The 20,009-nt window shown below is 38.8% G+C and overlaps 1 protein-coding gene and 1 long non-coding RNA gene across 2 annotated transcripts; one reads left to right on the top strand and one right to left on the bottom strand.

The window, feature by feature from the left end:
- Positions 1–456: 456 nt before the first annotated feature.
- LOC309504371 lies at positions 457–3,139 on the bottom strand. Its single transcript, XR_014208070.1, has 4 exons — positions 2,561–3,139; positions 2,275–2,342; positions 708–753; positions 457–622 (listed from the first exon to the last, which is right to left on the bottom strand). It is a non-coding gene; the product is annotated as an uncharacterized lncRNA (long non-coding RNA).
- A 12,627-nt stretch (positions 3,140–15,766) lies between these two features.
- On the top strand, positions 15,767–18,698 carry gpr101 (G protein-coupled receptor 101). Its single transcript, XM_082177994.1, has 2 exons — positions 15,767–16,223; positions 17,187–18,698. Exon 2 carries the CDS (start codon positions 17,285–17,287, stop codon positions 18,584–18,586), a length of 1,302 nt encoding a protein of 433 aa, XP_082034120.1. The 5' UTR covers positions 15,767–16,223; positions 17,187–17,284; the 3' UTR covers positions 18,587–18,698.
- The last annotated feature ends 1,311 nt before the right edge of the window (positions 18,699–20,009 follow it).

Raw genomic sequence — 20,009 nt, forward strand, 5'->3', positions numbered from 1 at the left:
TTCTCTAGACTCAACTCACTGGGCCCATTTGGAGCAATCTGTGTCTATGTGCTAATATAATATACATCTAGCCTCTAGTCTAGAGAGAATATGGTTGTTCATATCCATACATTTACTGAATAGACAAGTATATACAGTATATATATATTATACTGTACACACACAATGGGCTTACATTCAAAAATGACTATGTAAGACTACAAATTACTTCATATTTCCTGATTGATAGTTTCCCCAGTGTTGCTGTGGGTTTCACCAGTGTCCTCCGCACATGCAGGTATAGTTAATCAGGAACTAGAGGCTATATTGTGTGTGTCATCTCTGTGACAGACTGGTCACCTGTTCAGGGGGATTTTCTACCTTTGGCCTGTGCTAGCTGGGATTAGCTCCAGCTCCTGGATATTTCAGGCATACAAATGTGGTGTTTTTTTAAAGGTCAAAAGATGTAATTGGACATAGTGAAAACACAAACCTTTATTTGTCCACTATAACAGAAACTGTGGTTCAAAAACAAACAAACAAACAAAAGACTGTCTTCATGTACCGGTAATGTACTTAACATTGAGTGAGAGTAATTTGAACATGATCTTCAGGCTGCCGGGTGTGTGGCCATGTCCTCTTACTGGGAAAAAAGTAAAAACAACAATCAATAAATGAGAAATGTACAGAGGTGAATTAAGTTGCCATGTAGGTTTACTTATTCTTACCAGGATGGACAAGGCAACCAATGCACCAACACCTCTTTACGTCCCTCTGAATTGGGTAAAAATAAAGAGCCAATTACAAAACAAATCATCATTACATTTCAATTTTTACATATCATTACTACATTTTTAAAGCATTTAACGTAACTCATCAAAAACTTTTAACAAAGCACCACGGAAAGCCTCCATCCTCATGTGTCATTACTGTGGTCCAGCAACACCCCCAGCACAGAGACAGAGACAGGGGAAGCTGCAGGTCGAGGGATGTACGTAACGAAAGGTGGCGTGCTGAAAGGTGAATGCTACTACAACAGAAACTAACCCCTAACCTTAACAGACAGCTTTCACCACCACTTAAAAAGACCTTTCTCCACAAGCAAAGCTCCAGCATATCCGCACTACAGCAGGTTTTGTCATCAAAGCATGAAATCTGAAATTTGAATTCCAATTCCAATTCATCATTTAGGATTCTTATCATCTTAACCAAAACTGACCCATAAATGCCACTCAGACTGAAGAGCAACTTCAACAACTGCTGTTAACATATTCAGAAGCAATGGAAATATACACCTGAACTCTACATGTTATATAGTTAGATTATATGTTATATTCACTGTAGTAATGTACAGAATATTTTATATTAAAATATGAATTTACAATTCTTCACCTTATTAATCATTGTGTATTGGTGTGTGATCTTCTAACCGTATGCTCTTTTGCACTGCCTGTACTCATACTGTAATCAGTAAGCAAATATGAATTCCATTCCAGATGTTTATTTTTTGCAATAAAGTACCCTACACATTAGCATACACTGAATGTGGAGTTCTTAACATTACAACAGAGCTAAATATTTTGGGATACTGTAAGAATTGAGAAATTAGAAAATGCCGGACAGTCTGGTTGAAGACAGGACCTTGCTGGAAATTACCATTTGAACTCACCATTTGAGACAAAAGTCTCACTTCAGAATACATCTCTTTCCCTCTTCCCCCCACCCTCTCTCTCTTATGCTAAAATAACCTGAGATTTACACACAATCTATATGGTTTAAATGTTAACAATTATCATGCAGTTTTTTATATGTTTGGCATTTGAAATGTCTCAGTGCGACTGGTACGAAGGTCTCATTTCCAAACAAGTAAAACAAAAGGTAATAAGGTTTTTAAGAGTTTAGGGATAGCTGGCACACGAAGGAAGGTGGTCTCTAGACAAATGGTCTCACACCCCCAAAAGGTGTCAACTCCGAATGTAAATTCCCATTGTTAGCAGATGTTTCCATGTGAAAGAAGTTTCTGTCTATATAAGGAAATGCAACGAGAAGACCGGGGCCTTTCTGTACCTCAGATTAGCCCGCGAGGGCCCGCGATTAGCCCGCATTCAATGAAAGTCTTTGCTTTGTGTTTATGCTTTGTTAAATGGACTATGTTATTGCAGTAGGTTTCCTTTAGAAAAAAGTTGTATTACTGGTTTTGGGTTTAGTTAAATCTAGAACGGTTATAACATGAAAACTTCACCGGTTTTATGGAACACACAACATTAACAGATTGAAATACATATTAATGCCAACCTTTCTCAGACGCGTCTTGGGTACAAATTCCACTGGAAATACGTCCAGAGACGCATGGAATGGACGTTCTGTACAAATGTTAAATTTGGTTAGAAATGAATTAATTACTTAACTTGAACAGAGAATGTCTAAAAGTTACAATGCAAAACAATTTTTAAACATCTAAAAATCTAAACAGCACTGAAACAAATATAAACATCAATATTATGAGAACTTTCCAAATGGATGACAATGTGTAATAGACTAGCAATGCAAAGAGCTAACTGTATTGTATAACATTTTATACCTGTGTCTTTCTCTTTGCTGCCATGTTGACAGCTGACTTGCTGTGAAGTAAAACAAAACTTTTTTTAGCCTTAGTTCAAGTTCACATTGTTCCTTGCTCATTGTACTGGCTTTAGCCAAAGTCATTTCACTCAGCGGCCATCTTTGAAATGCCTCTTGGTAGGGCTGTAGTCAAGACCACCTTTGTCGAGTCCAAGACCAGGACTAGTCGAGTCCAAGTCAAGACCGAGTCCAAAGAGGTTCGAGTCCAAGTCAAGACCGAGTCCAGGACAGGAAAAAAAAGTCTTATGCATGACATTATCAAGACAATCATTTTGGGTTATTATTTGTTGATCTAAAAGCAAAAACAGTGTCACAACACCCAGGATTTTTAAGCATAGACATTCCCCTTGATATCATATAATCTTCTTATCTAAAGAAAACAGAATGATGACATATGGTGATACCTCATAATAGCAGTGTTAGAACTGATATACAAACACCAACCCACTGTTACCACTGCTAGGTACTAGTACTGAGCATTTGAGCAACTAAATTACAATATAGCTTCACTGCAGATGTACACAGTAGTGTAGAAAAGAAGTGTCTTCATGTGCAGTGAAGCTATATTGTGGTTGGTATATATATATATATATATGGTTGGTTTATGCCTTCCCTGAAAAAATTATTGTATTGTAGTATATTGTTATTTGGACGTGGGTTAATAGGAAAGACATTGTATTTTCAGAAAACATTAAAGTTTGGTTAAACAACAATGAACACAGTGTAATTTAACATATGTTCTTTTTATTTTGAGGACAAACTGCAGAATTTTATCAGGTGTTTAAGAAATTCATAAGAATCATTTTTCACAGTATACTTAACTGTACAAGCATTTGTACAACGGTGTATTCTTCAAAAGCTTTTTTAACATGAACTATAACAGGAAAAACAAATCTGAGTAAATTATCGACTTTTAGAGTGTAGCATTCTGTCTGCAGGTGAGGTAAGTACAACTATTCAGTTTTACAAAAGTGTTTTGTTACACTTGAGAAATATGAGGGAAGGAGAGCATTTCCGCTCCTAAACTGGCTCTATGGGGCCTCATAATGAGCCCTCCAGCACTGAACACTCTTTCAACTGGTCCTGAAGAAGCAGGTACAGAAAGCACTTTGACAGCTAGGGCATGCAAATGACGGTATTTGTCCTTGTTTTTCAACCAAAATACAAGGGCATCCTGCTCTGCCGGACAGCTCAAAATTTTGTGGACCCGTCAGGTCGGGAAATAAAGCGGGTGAACACCGAGTATATTTTAAGCGGTTGCTGAATAGAACCTTGTGGGAGCGGGACGAAAAAAAAAACAGTCCCGCGCAGACCTCCTTAAACCTTAGGTGTGTATGTGTGTGTCCCCGAATAAATAATAATAATAAAAAAAGTTCAAAAAGTTCAAAAGTCGGACTGTAAGCGAATGAGTATGATTGCTATTCACACCTTTATTAAAATGGCTGTAGGCCTAATCTGTAACCACAATAGTACTTGATCTGTTTAAAATGATTTCCTTGATATGCATAAGGTGTTAAATTAAAAATTTTAATTTGTCTAATCCAGTAATTCATTTTTTCTATTTTTGATCTGAGCACAATCAGAAAATCAGAAAACCCGTCCTTATTCGTTTTTTTCATTTCAGTTCAGGAAATAAATAATGGAAAAACAAGTCGTTTTTCATCTTTTTATTTTTGGTTTTAATTTGAAAAAAAAAAAAAGATTGAATGAATGATCCACGGACGGTGACGGACACATCATATTCCACAATTATAGGCCTATATAAGAGTATTTAATTTGTATCCATAGGCCTACTCCGTGTAGCTGGCCCACCATCTACTGGCTAAAAAAAAGATTGGCCTGCGGCCAAAGTTACTTGCCGACCCCTGTTCTACAGTCTCTTTCAAGTCCTGCCTTTCTGCTTCATTACCTTCTGTGACCTCTTGTTCTTCTTCTGGACTCAAACCTTTTAAAAAAGTACCATTAAAGTCATATATATATATATATATATTTTTTTTTTTTACAGTACCATTGGTTTGGCTCATTTCTTGAAACAGAAATTACATTCTCAAAACTCTAAGATCATTTGGCAAAACAGTCTTACAGTTCAGCACAACACTATAGCTCACTTGAAAAAGCTCATATCTCTCCCAAAACTGTTCATTCATGCTTCAAAACTAAATTTCCTTCTCATTTAAACAGTCAGTGCCCCCAAAATGCTTCGTCCCTTTGGCATTGTGTAAGCACTGCAAGTCAAAATGTTTAGATGTTTTGTCACTATGGCAGAGGACCATTGAAATATCCCTCATGTCCACCTTTCAGTCTTAGCCCAGTCCTTCATTGACAATGGTTACTGTACTGTTTTTTTGTCTAGCTAACAGAATACAATTGTGTATAAAACTGAAAAAAAGAAATAGGATTTTAGGGTAAGAGTAGCCTCCAAGGTTTGACATCACACACTGCACTCATACTGCCAAGGAAATTGTAACCATTATCATTCACACACATAAAATAACTTCCATAAATCAGAGTAAAAAGAAAATGTATACAGCATAATATACTGTAATATAAACACACAAACAAAAAACAATGAAAATGATTAAGCAGCCTACAGTGCTGTAAATAAAGCTGGAGTTTCACAACTAACAGTTCTTCACTGGTCGCTGTCCTCACCCTCCCTCTCCTGGCCACCGTCCTCCTCACCCTCCTGGCCATCCACACGCTGCTGTCTGTCTGGCCACAGATTCTCGTCCACATCACAGCGTATATTCTCCCTTGCGATGCAACGAGGGAAGAAACGGCGTGCATGTCGCAACCATCCCCTACACTGATCTCCTGTAATATCCTCACACGCAGCGTCCATTGCATGGAGCAGGGACCTCTGATCTTGAGCCCGATGCTCATACACTCTCCACCTCCAAAGGAGAAATACTCCTCAATAGGATTGAGGAAAGGAGAGTAAGGTGGTAGGAACACCTTGACCATCCTTGGATGAGTAGTGAACCAGGCCCTGATGAGCGGGCCATGGTGGAAATTCACATTGTCCCATACAATGACATATTGTGGTAGGTGAGGCCCTACGAGACCTCTCTCATTTTCAGGGATCAAATCAAAATGAAGGCAGTCCAAGAAGATGAGGAGCTTCTGTGTATTGTATGGGCCAAGACTGGGGATGTGAGTGGCCACACCATTCTCAGATATGGCAGCACACATAGTTATATTGCCCCCTCGCTGGCCTGGGACATCCACCGTGGCCCGGTGGCCAATAATATTATATGGTGTATATATACATATATGATATTCATGAATGACGCTGACACGTTTTGGAGCGAACAACCATTAGACTGAGAATCAACAATCAGTTTAGATCAACAAGATCTATTCACTTGGAAATTGTGCTAAATGTAGGCTACCTTTACTTAATCATTTGCAAAGATGTACTGAGACATTGAGACATTTGCAATTTGATGAAATGAATGAGAAATTCAATTCTGTTGTGAACAATTGCCAAGTGGTTTGGAGGTTTGTCCATGTTGTTTTGAGAATGTCATTTCTGTTTCAAGAAATTAGCCAAACCAATGGAGAAAAACTGTAAATAAAGTGTAGTTTAACATAGAAACTTGTATAGCTACAGTATTTAGGTATCAGTGCTTGCAAATACAATTTACCCTGTAAAATATACTCACAGAGGATGAGCATTTTGTCCATCACCATATGTCCCTCAGGTGGGAACTCAAAGGGACACTGGACCTCCGTTGTCCACTTATGGGCCTTCGAACATTTCCCTAGTAGAAGAAGAGGAACATATCCCAGAGCTTTCAGCTTCTCCATCTAAAATATAAGAACGTCAAACAGTACAGCTTTTAAAAATGGTTCATAATAATTCTGAAAGAAACAGTTAAAAAATAAGCTAAGCATCATGTGACTCCAAGCCAACATGTGTTTTTTCTTGCTTGAACACATAAACAGATTATTATTTATATTATACCATAAGGAAGGCTATTCAGACTGTTTAATTTCAGAAAAACAAAACAAATCAAGGTTTCTGCTAAAGTTGAGTATGACAAGCTTTCTGCTTTCAATGAACATCAGTTCACCTGGTAGCCATATTTGCAAAGCCTCCAAGCAACTTTTTTTAGGTTATGCAAGGCTAACTGCTATTTACTTGAATGGGGAACTCCTGAAATCTCCAAACATATTGTAAAATTAGCAATAAAATCTGACACGAACTGTGTCATAAGATCAAATAAGAGTTAAAACTGTAAATTTTGATTAGATTTAGTCATTGTGCATGTGCAGTAGTTCTCCTTTTACTGGGAACCAGAGCTTCTAATGGCAGCTGCAGTGATGTGTGACTTTACCAACAGCCTATTAGCTCTTTAATTTACAAGAGTTCTGTCCATTAGTGGCACATCAGTGGAAATAATATAAATTTCTTTTCTTTTTTTAACTGTCAGTTTACAGGAATTACAATTTATTCATGATCATGTAATGTATTGTTATGGACTTGTATGTAAAACACCTTTTGTCCCATCAGAAAAAACTGAGACAAACTAAATCCAGAAGAACTGCGGGAACGTCTCCAAGATGCTTGAAGAAGAAACCTTCCTGCAAAGCTACAGTACTGTGAAAAGTAGACTACTGGCACTTGGGTCCGTGTACTTTTTGATCATTTCATTTCCTGTTTGGAATGGAATAACGAGAAATGAAAACCAGCTTGTTTATCCGTTTTTTAGTTTAGTTTAAAAAACGAAAAATGAGATTTTGGCTCGATTTTTCATTTTTCGTTAGTGGTTTACAAATCGGTTTATGGGTTCGATGTTTTATTTGCACACGTGGGTGCCGCTGAAACGCCCCTTTCATCTGATTGGTCAAACCGCTCCGCCTTCAGTAAGCTACGAGCTTTTCTTTCTGTCAGGCAGAATAAGAGTCAGTACGAGTGCGGCACTGACAAATGCACTTTAATAAAATAATGTCTGAAACCACCACTCACTGTTAACTACACACAATATTTGAAGCAGAAATATGTTGCTGGTCACGTAATTCGTGCTGCTGCGATTTGCAAGCGACCCCTTAATGTGAGCCACAGTATATGACAGATTATATTAGCATATTTCCCATTGATAAATACAGTGCAAATAGTTCCGTCTCTTTGGATAAAAGTGAAGTGGAAATAAAAATCAATAATAGGCTGAACTGTACCATGATAATATGTCTTTAACATTTACCACTCTAGTCTTTTATTTACATCAAAAGGCAGACAGGCGTGTGTGACACAGCCTATATGGGCTATAAATAATTTTGAAAATTGAATAGAAATAAAGTTTATATTTTTTAATATAAGCATGTGTAGCCTACTCAGTTCACATGAAAAGAAAGAGACAGAAAAGAGAGAAGCCAGAATCAGTGAACGTAAATTAAATACTGACAAAATTACCAGGTTTGGGATTAATTGTTATTATTATTATGAGAAATTGACTCCGGCTAGAACTTTGATGCTTCACCAAACTCAGCTCAGACCCTCAGACTGGTCTAACTTGCTTCTAACTGGTCAGACTTTCCCAAAAAATCCATCGACTTGCGTTATCTGAGCAATGAAGGCCGTAATACTTAATGCTGTCCACTAGAGGGAGCGACAGGATAATAAGTGTTTTCTACTCTCTTTCCCTGTTTGCATCAGTTTAAAGGGATAGTTCACTTTGAAATTAATTTTTGGTATGTTTTAGCTTACCTCAAGTGCATCCAAGATGTAGGTGTCTTTTTTTCCGCAGTAGTTTCAATTTTGATATTTTTTGGTCAAACCGTTCTTGTCTGTCAGTCATATAATGCAGGTCTGTGGTCACTGTCTCAAAGAGCATGCACAGAGTCCAAATTAAAACAATTCCCCGTCGTCCAAATTAAACAATTCCCCATCGTAAGTACACATTGATGGCCTAAGACACGAAACGAGCGGTTTGTGTGAGAAAACGAACAGTATTTATATCGTTTTTACCACTTATACACAGCCATGTCGAAGTGATCTGATCTGACGTGTACGCAGACTGGTGCATAGATATATACACACTAGATATCGCCTTGTCTACGGCAGTTCATTGGAACGAATGTCTTTAAGGCGACATCTAGTGTATATATCTATGCACCAGTCTGCGTACACATCAGATCAGATCACTTCGACATGGCTGTGTATAAGTGGTAAAAACGATATAAATACTGTTCGTTTTCGCTCGTTTCGTGTCTTAGGCCATCAATGTGTACTTACGATGGGGAATTGTTTAATTTGGACGACGGGGAATTGTTTTAATTTGGACTCTGTGCATGCTCTTTGAGACAAGTGACCATAGACCTGCATTATATGACTGACAGACAAGAACGGTTTGACCTAAAAATATAAAAATTGAAACTACTGCGGAAAAAAAGACACCTACATCTTGGATGCCCTTGAGGTAAGCTAAAACATACCAAAAATTAATTTCAAAGTGAACTATCCCTTTAAATGACAAATAAATGCATGCATTTCATTCATAAATAGGCCATATCTGTGTATCCACTCTCTAGTTTATTTTAAGATATTGTTATTCACACTGGTTTTTGCATTTAATGTTTGTCCATCCAGAACTTTTATTTGTCATGAGCGCTGTAGCCTACTAGAAAAAATATATGATTCAACAACACAAACTCTGTTTTTACTCGGCAAATTTGTTTGTCTTTCAAGTAAGCTATAGCCTACAAGTTATCCTGCTTTTTGCCATGGCTTGCCATACTAACCAGAATAAACTATATTTTCTCCACACGAGATGTTTAAAAACCCTGCATTTCGTTTTTTGTGAAGACGAGCGCATATCTTACAAAGGTTCCAGTTCTGTTTAGGCCATTGTAATGCTTCACAAAGGAAGTCCATTTGTGCGGTCGTTGGCGTTAAACGAAAAGGACATTCTGAATATGAGCCGACTGTAAAATTAGCTGGCTTAAAAATGCGGACTGATCATTGCAGAGAATAACAGACGCCTCCCGGTGCTATTCGTATTGGAATTGTGTAATCACAGATTATGAACAGATGTTTTACACAACAAGGATATATTCCCATTGGGTTGTTGTTGGGTTTTCATGTTTAATGGGAACTTTATAGACATAATGATTTTTATACTGTAGCCTACAAACTGTATTATCCCCTAATTCTAATGTAACAGTTATGGGTACGGTAGGTCATCTACGGACATCTAATGTTACGGACATATTATCATGATACAGTTCATCCTATTATTGATTTTTATTTCCACTTCACTTTTATCCAAAGAGACGGAACTATTTGCACTGTATTTATCAATGGGAAATACATCATGCTAAAATAATCTGTCATATAGGATACTATTTTCACTGTAGGAACATTTTAATGTAAAGCAATTTCAGACCCCTCAGCTGACCCCTCTCGATGTGGAGGAGCAGCGGCTCTACTCTGAGCTCCTCCCGAGTGACCGAGCTTCTCACCCTATCTCTAAGGGATCGCCCAGCCACCCTGCCGAGAAAGCTCATTTCGGCCGCCACTTCAGTGTGATATGTTACCATATTATCATGCTTAACATTGAGAATTTGCATGCCCCCGGACCCCCTAGAGGTACCAAGCTCCACCAACAGAAAAAATGGTGGAAAACACATTAGGCTATATGATGATCTACAAAAAAATACACATTTAATTATCTTATTATTAAAATACATTATTATGATTTTACCATCTCCGCCTCCTTTTGAGCCTGGAAAAACCCTGAAATAGGCAATAGGCTTCTTGTAAAGGTATTACTATTAATTAGAATGGTATTTCAGTGCACTTAACTTCTAACTTTTGGGAGTTGATCAAAACAGTTCTCTTTTGGATATATAATAACAATGAGATATTCTGTAGCCTACTGATTATCAATTTGTCGCATGTTTAGACCGTGTATGTGTGTTGCACAACACATGTTGCACTTGGCGATCACGGTGGGGATTGATATGGTAGTGGACCATGATGGTCATAGAAGAAGTGAAGGAGCAGCCAGTACCCCCCAATTATGGTGGGGTAATTCGCACTCTGCTTAAAACAGTCAAATCCAACAATATTAATCAGCGAATTGTAAGTATATGATCAGTAACAGATGTGTAAAAGATGTTTGATGAAAATTAATTTATGAGTTACTGGAAGTTTTTGTGTAAGTAGGTCACTCTCTCCTCGTGCACTGATAAAACGACGACTGGAGAGACCATGAAACAACATTTCACGAGGGAAAATGCTAATATAAAATCGATTTCTGGTTACAATTGTGAAATAGTAACTTGAACATGTACCCAGGATCGTGTTTAACAATGTTAGTGTGAGAAAAAGTGTATTTAATTTTAAATACTGTTTTAAATTTGATATGTAGCCTAGTTAAAAAAAATAATAAAATGATGTAGGCCTACTTCCCTCGAGGCGACGACATTGGATGACGTCACGGCCATTGATCGTCGTGTGGAATGTTGTTTTCCGATGGAAGTGCCTCAAGAGGGAAAATTATGATGTAAAAATAAATTACTGAGTATAAATGTATATAATCAGCCTGAATATGAAACCAAGATCGTATGTGAGTGTTATAAATCAATTATATTTTACATTTTAAAAGAATGTGTTTCCCTGGTGGGGTACGATATCGATAACGTCACGTCCATCGATCGTCGTGTGGAATGTTGTTTGAAATAGAAATATCCTGATTCTTTTTAATGAGAAATTGAAGAAATATATCATTGTGAAAGTAAGGAGCACAAACAGTTCCTTTAATCCATTACTCTAGGGCTAGGCAGTGTATTGAATGATGTGAGGTTGACATGAATATAAAATAAAATACACAATTCACTAATATATTTATCTTTTGTGCCAAAGCTCTGGGTTATGAGATACTTCATCAATCTATCATGAGTGTTAACTTAATAAAGTTTTTATGAATATTTGTTGTTAAGACCACATGTATTGGATGGTATATATGAACATATTTATGTATAATATATCTACTTATTTATTTATTTTGTGTACCAAAGCTTTGGGTTAGGCTATGATATAATTTCTATGTTAGTCCATCTATTGCACATGTCAGAAATTAACCAAATTATGTTTTACCTTTATGTCTGTCTTTTTACATTTCCAGAGTGAAAATGTAATTATGGTAATGCAAAATGTAATGTAATTATGATTTTGTATTTGTATATATATACGTACATACATACATTTGAAGGTGAGAAAGGCGTGCGCCTAGCCTGGTTAAAACCAGACCATTCTCAGTAGTAACTGAGTTATGGTCTGGCAAAGCTCCATAGACAAATCATTTCCAAAGGGGCGTCACCAACGGACGTCGCTCAAATGCCTCTCGGCGCAATTGGATAGACCTAAAACTCCAAAAACCAATCAGAGCGATCGTCATGTGTAAAGCCATATGCTGCGTCCCAATTCGCCTTGTTACACTACGCCATAAAAGTAAACTCTTTTTGTGAAGAAAATGTATTTACTTTTGAATGTGTAGCAAAAAAGTAGGCAACTTTTGGACATTCTACTTCATCATCTTTATCGTACGGATCTGTCGCGTGCATCCCGTCATGTAAATTGCCCTGTCAATCATCTTGTCACAGATAAAATCCTCTATGAAATCGAATTTAATTTCCTACCGTTTCGGAGAGAAATGTAGCAGCATGTTCATCTGCCAGTGGGTCTTTCATGGAGACTGTCCTCATGTGTTTGCAATTTGAATATAATAATGCTGCATTTAAAAGTTGGTGCGCTTCACCAACGGAGTGGACGTCGCTCAAATGCCTCTGGGCGCAATTGGATAGGCTAGACCTAAAACCAATCAGAGCGATCGTCATCGTGTAAAGCCCGCATCAACGTTTCTGATTGGTGCCGCGATTTCCACGGCATGGAAATGGCCTTGAATGAGCTCTTTGCCAGACTTACTTGCAGAGCAAATCTAAATTTGCCGGAAGTTGTCTGGGTTTTCCCAGGCTAGCGTGCGCCGCAACCAAAGACCGAACCGAGCCAGGCCGAAGCTCTTAGTCGGACGCACGGGCTGGTAAGGGAATAAAAAAATCGAAAGACCATCTGATCACTTCGAACAGGCAAGAACCAGACCAAGGTCACGGACGCACGCCTCCCACACTCCTGAACTTTTCCTTGACCCGGCCTCCTGATAACCATTTCACAAGTTCACACTTACAAATAAGTCAGATAATAAATGGTATGCATATTTGGGTGCACTTTTGTCCATCATAAAAATAATTGGATTCGCATTCAAAATGCAAGCATTTTGAGAGGTGTTTTGACAATTCAGAGCCACCGAATGACGAATACGAAAAAACGCATACAAACATTTCGGTCTCAGTGTGCAAGGATCTTAAGCTGCGTAGCTTAAGGTTGCACACTGAGTCCGAAATGTTTGTATTCGTTTTTCCTCCAATCATAAATCCTCTCCTGTGGCCTCATGGGAAAGTAACGTGTCCATCGTATGCACACTTCAGAATCTCACTCGAAATAGTGAGAGGGCATCAGTAGGGCTGAACGATTAATTGCATTTGCGATAATATCGCGATATGATGAAATGCGATTTTTTAACCGCAAAGCTGCGATTACAGTCTGGCAGAGGTGGGAGTAAAGGCCAATTTATACTTCTGCGTCGGGTGCGCGTAGAAGGTACGGCGTAGCATACGCATTGACGTGTACCATACGTCGTACCCTTCGCCGTACCCTGACGCGCACCTCCTCAAAAATGTAACTACGCGTCGCGGCGACGCGGACCGCAAGATCTGTGATTGGTCGGCTGGATAGCATCGCGTTTCCTCCTACCCATTTCCGGAATGATCTTCTGCACTCTGCACCGCCCGCCCGCCATTTTTAAATTCCGAAGATCAGTGAAGAGCCATGGAAATAGACCAAGTGACAGAGAGATTGCTTGAAGAAGTGTCGGAAATACAGCCATCTGTATGACTCCTTCAGTCGCCATTGCTCGTAGAAACCTAAACTCAAAACAGCCGCGATAATGTAAACACAGTGGAACATTAAAACCCACCCGCGCCAACTAGCGTTTCGGCGGTGTAACTGCAGAGCAACACAGACATTCGCAGAAGTATAAATGCTCACGACGGCGTCGCCTACGTGCGTAGCCTACGACGTACACTACGGCGTACACTCGACGCAGAAGTATAAATTGGCCTTTAGTCACACATGTGCAAGTCACAAGCAAGTCTCAAGTCTTAACCTTCAAGTCTCAAGCAAGTCCAAGTCAATTTTGTGAAAAGCAAGTCAAGTCAAGTCAAGTCACTGCTTTATGTCAAGCAAGTCAAGTCAAGTCGTAGCTTGGGTCACAAGTCACTGGCAAGTCATACAAACGTTTGATGATTTCACTGAATTTATATATTAAAATAAGTTAAAACTACAGAAGTTGTGGACTATGGTTTTATTTGCAATTTTTTTTTTTTAAATATGCATTTCCACAACCAGCTGAGTGGTTACTACAATAAAAATCTAAAAAATAAATACAATTTCAAACTACATAGCCTAAAATGTAAATGTAACTGAAATTAGGCCAACATTAAAGCATGAAAAAATAAATATGCCTCAAACATTGCAGAAGACCATTAAAAGGTATTAAACAATTCACAATTCAAGTATAATGGTTCTTATGCCACCAAATGGCATTCTTCAAACTGGCATCTCCTTTATACAAGTTATATATTTTTAATTATGAAGTTAAAACCGCCAATAGGTGGCGCCAAATCACCGTCTTAATGTACGAGTCATTGAAGCATTCATTCAACTGATTCGTTCAAAACGGCAGATTCGTTCTGGAACTAAGCAACTAGGTCACTTAATCACAAATACGCATAACTCTTTCTGTGGCTTGTTTGGAACTATTATCATTGGAGAAATAGAGCAAAAACAGAGAATATTGGGAATATTATGTCTAAAATGTCACATCACAATATTCACTCTTTGTTTACTTAACTGTTTTATAAAATCATTATCACATTTGCAATCGCGCCAAAATTCTGGAAATATGTTTTAATATCTTAAGTTATAATTATAAAAATAACTCATACTAGGGCAATTTTTCCACCACATTTAAAATTTTGGGTGCATATTAATTCTGCTGGCATTTTGCCCCCAACCCCCTGATAACATCTAACCCTGCTTTAAACATAAAACACGACAAAACATGAACAGTTTTCTATGTTGTTTTTTGTCATTGGAAAGAACGACATATTTGGCTTTAAAGCATGATTTGAAAGAAATGTGGCAAATGTTATACAAAACATGCCATCATTAATTATCATTTGAATATTGACAACATTAAGCTACATTTGAAAACATAAGTGTGTATAAAGAGGCATGCTGTTTTGACCAATATTCTCTCTAGATTTAAAGATAGTCAAATTAACTATAACAAACAGGTTAAACAAGCCATAGCTTACTTTTAGACGTGGTGAATGAAGTTCGACTGTTCGAGGTTGTGATGGTCGTCTATGCGTACAGCAAATCTTCTTGTATGAATATGGTCAATTTCTAGTGTTTATATCCAAAGAGAAACGATGCTGGGAGATGTTTTAGTATTTAGCGCGCTGCCGCGCTCACCGTGATGTATGTTTTTTCTGGGCTTGTGCAGCGTCACGCAATCGCGCAGAATCTGATGACGTCAATGGTTCCGTTGCTTTCATTTTGTTCATCAATTGATGTTGCGATGATTTATATAAAAATGTATATCAAGTCATTCTCGAGTCATACAGTTCAAGTCAAGTCAAGTCAAGTCTCGAGTCATACAGTTCAAGTCAAGTCAAGTCTCGAGTCATTGGATCTCAAGTCAAAGTCAAGACGAGTCATTTTCTTAATTTAGTCAAGCAAGTCTCAAGTCCTTAAATTTGCGACTCGAGTCTGACTCGAGTCAAGTCGTGTGACTCGAGTCCCCCATCTCTGGCATATTGCATATTTACGTGTGTTAAGTTATAGTGTGCACTATATGTTGCATACTTTATTTTTATAGCCTACCCACTGGATGTGATAATCACGGTTATTTAATGTGGAAGGTTTGTGCACCCAAGAGCACAACAGCCAGTGTTACAGTCCTAATGAGCAGAACCCGTGTGTGATAATGACATGTAACCGCTGTGACACTGCTGTATATGCGCCACCGCATGTTCACTAGCAAAGCCTACAGAAACCCACAGCGGTTTATTAAAACGATATCTGCTCTGACACGACAAGCGAGCGGTTGATTGATTATCTCCATCTCTGAATGAAGTCCTGCTCACACAGAGCCGAGGCGAGGCGAGGCGAGAGGACTGCCATTGATGACACTGAGGAGACTAAAATGGGAGAACATCACTTGGAGCCCTGTCATTGAAGAGAGAGACACAAAGGCGACTGACAACCAACAGTCATTCGAAATGCTTTTCAGTGCTCGTTTTACGGCAAATGTCTTCTATTCATTGATTATATTTGCATGAGATTTGCACCGTAGAGAAACCAGCGCCACTATTAGCCCGCGGTTCACAATGGAATTATGACAGCGGTGAATTCCAGCTGTTTCTCATTGTTCGCATGGAAAAGTAGATGCAAATCATTTGGCCCGTGCTTACCAACAGTGACTCAAGACAAGGTAAGATACGATGCACACAGCCTTTAAGCCATGAAAATGGATTAAAAATATGTTGTCTCTGTACACAGTTTTCTCTTGAAGTATTTCATTATACACTGCTTAGAATAATGTGCGTACTGTTTTGTACATACATGCTGCACTGTGTAGTATGCATTGTGATATAGACAGTAGTATGTATCTTTGTGTATAGGTATATAAAAATGCATGCATAGTATACATTATAGCCTGTAGTGAGCACTGCTATGTAGATAGGATATCCAAGAGGGTCATTATAGTAGGACTATATGCTCTTTAAACTACAATATTTATACAAGTATATGTACAGTACAGTATAAATTTTGGAACCGTGTACTGAGATTATTATTGGGTCTTGTTTAATAAAGTTGTATAAGAGCGTTATAGATGCACCGATATTAATACAGTAATTCTGGGCAATACAGTAAGCCAAAGTTGATTTGTTTGCATTATAATTATTTTGCATAAATATTACATATATTAATATTATAAATGTATGTAATATTTAATGGTACCCATATTAATAAGACTATAATTTAAATGAATAATAACACGAAAATTAAAAATCAGTAGTTTTGAATGCTTACTAGTGTTTTTAAAGATTATCTTTCAGTCAACGACGTGTAGATGACAAAAAAGGTCATCTAAAATAAATCGAGGAAACAAGCATGCACAATTAATTATCCATTATCACCCGATAGCCTACTAGTAAATTTAAATTATTAAAATTTTTACGTTATTGTTTGATAACCGATATGGTAGTTAATATATCAGGATATCTGTTATGCATCCCCAAATAGCACCTGCTTAATGTGTATGCAGGACACAATAGTTCATTCAGATGTCTGTTTTATTGTGACTCAAATATCATTACAGAAGTGTGAACATTCATCTAACAAGGTTTAGGATGTGCTGAACATTTTTCCTTCTGTTACATCCTCTCTCAAGGCGTGAACAGTGATTAAACAGTCATCAGACCTTCAGGCTGGTGTTGGGGATATCTGAAAGACTACTAATGCGTCATCTCCCATATTGTCTCTGTCAACATGTCCACCTTTCCACCTCTGGGCAGTAACTCCAGCACAGTGCCCTGGGACCCTGGCTCGCCCCTGTCGCCGTCTCTGGTGAACAGCACGATAAAGATGGTGCTCATATCGGCGATCGTGTGCACATCGCTTTTTGGAAATGTTGTGGTGCTGCTGGTATTCCAGCGCAAGCCACAGCTGCTCCACGTCGCCAACCGCTTCGTGCTTAACCTGCTCCTGGCCGACCTTCTGCAGACAGTGCTGGTCATGCCCTTCGCCATCGCCGCCACCGTGCCCGAGGTCTGGCCACTGGACGCCCGCCTGTGCCTGGCACTTGTTGTGCTCATGCACCTGTTTGCATTCGCTGGCGTCAACACCATCATTGTGGTGTCCGTAGATCGCTACCTGGCCATCATCCACCCGCTGTCCTACCCCACCCGAATGACTCCTCACCTGGGTACCAACCTGATCGCTCTCACCTGGCTTCTCAGCGTGCTTCAGAGCACTCCGCCGCTGTATGGATGGGGAACCATCGAATTCGACCGCCGCCATAATGCCTGCACTGTTGTGTGGTCCTCTAGCTACTCGTATTCAGCCCTGGTGTCCGCACTTTCATTCTGGCTGCCCGTGATCATCATGCTTTGCTGCTACTGGATGGTGTTCAGGGCGGCAAGGCGGCAGAATGCTCTCGTTCACCCCATCCAATCCAACCCCCCTCCGGATTCCCAAGCATCCTGTTCCAGCCCCCAAAGGCAGCAGCCTCAATCGGAAGGACCTTTTTCGGCCACTTATCCCATCAGAACCCGCCACAGACGCTTCCACTATCACTGTAAGGCTGCGCGAGTGGTGTTTGTCATCATGGCATCTTACGTGCTCAGCATGGGCCCATACAGCGTCCTGAGCACTATATCCATTTACTCCAGCGCAGCGGTGCCACCCTGGTTGGCCTCGATGGCGCTCATTCTCTTCTTCCTGCAGTGCTGCTTACACCCCTACATCTACGGCTACATGCACCGCAGCGTACGCAAGGAGTTCCTGGCGCTGCTCTGCGGGCCGCTGTGTGGGCAGGGCCGGGTCAGTCAGGGCTCCGCCGTGGACAGCTGCTTCACAGTGACGGACGGGCGTCTGGCGCACACCCACCTATCAAGCCAGACTGCCCGTGTGTACCCTCTCCGCACCTGGGAGGAAGGCACAACGTCTTCTTCCCCTACAGAGAGGAGATCTAAAGACAGCCGAAAGGAGACCACCTCTATCAGTCTGAGCTCAGAGAAGGAGCTCACTGTGCACAGTAACACTAACAAGCAACCTGAGGAAACACCTTAAGGCAAATTCTCAACATATTTCTATCAGTGTTGAGGTATATACAGCTTTTGGTTTGGGTCAAATCAAATACTGTGCCTTTAAACACAAGCTCACTGAATACATTGTAAACATGTGTTAGTAAAACATAGGCAACAGAAAAGCCTAGCTAACATAGTTTCTTGGCAGGAACTATGGAGATGCATGTCAATGATGATAGACTGTTTAAAACGTTTAGATAGTAGTTACACTACTGTTCTTTTTTGGTGTTTTGCCTTTTATTATGATAGGACAGTTAGTTGACAGGAAGCGAAGTGGGAGAGAGGGGGTGGGGGGGGTATCGGGAAAGGTCCACGAGCCAGGACTCGAACTCGGGACGCCCGAAGCGCAACTGCGCTATATGTCGGCACTGCCCACGAGGCTATTGGCGCTGACCCACTGTTCTTAAAAAAAAAATATATATATATATATTCAGCAGTGGATGCATTAAATTGCTTTAAAATAAGGGTTTACACAAAAATATTAAGCAGCCCAACTGTTTTAAACATTGATAATACTAAGAAATGTTTCTTGAGAAGCAAATCAGCAAATTAGAATGATTTCTGAAAGGTCATGTGACACTGAAGACTGGAATAATGGTGCTGAAAATTCAGATTTAACATCACAGGAGTAAATTACTCCTTAAATATAAAATATATTCAAATAGAAAAGAGTTATTTAAATTATTATATTTCACAATATTACTATTTTTACAGTATTTTTGCTCAAATAAATGCATAATTGATAAGCTTAAGAGACTTAAAAACTAAATAAAAATCCAGCTTTTGAATGGTAGTGTATGTTTACACTGTATATGGGAAAGTGGTTAATCAGTTACAGTGCACAATGTCATGGTTATTTATTCAGAAAAATCATTAAATATGAAAGTTTTGAAATTTCAACACCTTTGTATGTAAAATATACATTTTTGGAGACATGGTATAAAGTGTTCCATAAACTACAGAATATTGATTCTTTTATAGTGGTTTAAAATATTACTGGAATATTAGGGAGTAAAATGTTGGAAAAATACTTTTTGAGACGGTATAGAGTAGTGTATAATATGTCTAACAAAATGAATGTTCTTTGTGTACATAGATGTCAAATGTATTGCTACTTTACAATTTAAAGAAAAAGTATTCTATATGTTGTTTTGAAATGAATTAAGAATACATATGTAGAGAGATTTTTGTCTATTTTTATAAGCATACATACAATGATATCAACTAAATCATTGTCACTGGAGAAAAGTTCTCTTAAATGTGAGAGTAATTACAAGCAAACTATATTATGAAATTGAAGAAACTCTTATTTATTTATGGTCCATGCATCAATAAGCGATTCATCTCATCAACATTAGGGTATGGGTCAGCTATTCACTTTATTTCTGTTGGTATTTAAAAGATGT

Source organism: Leuciscus leuciscus, assembly GCF_965113295.1.
Source record: "Leuciscus leuciscus genome assembly, chromosome: 8".
In the NCBI taxonomy this organism is placed as follows: Eukaryota; Metazoa; Chordata; class Actinopteri; order Cypriniformes; family Leuciscidae; genus Leuciscus; species Leuciscus leuciscus.

Coding starts and splice junctions, on each gene's coding strand:
- gpr101 (XM_082177994.1), top strand. CDS start 17,285: ATGTCCACCTTTCCACCTCTGGGCAGTAACTCCAGCACAGTGCCCTGG.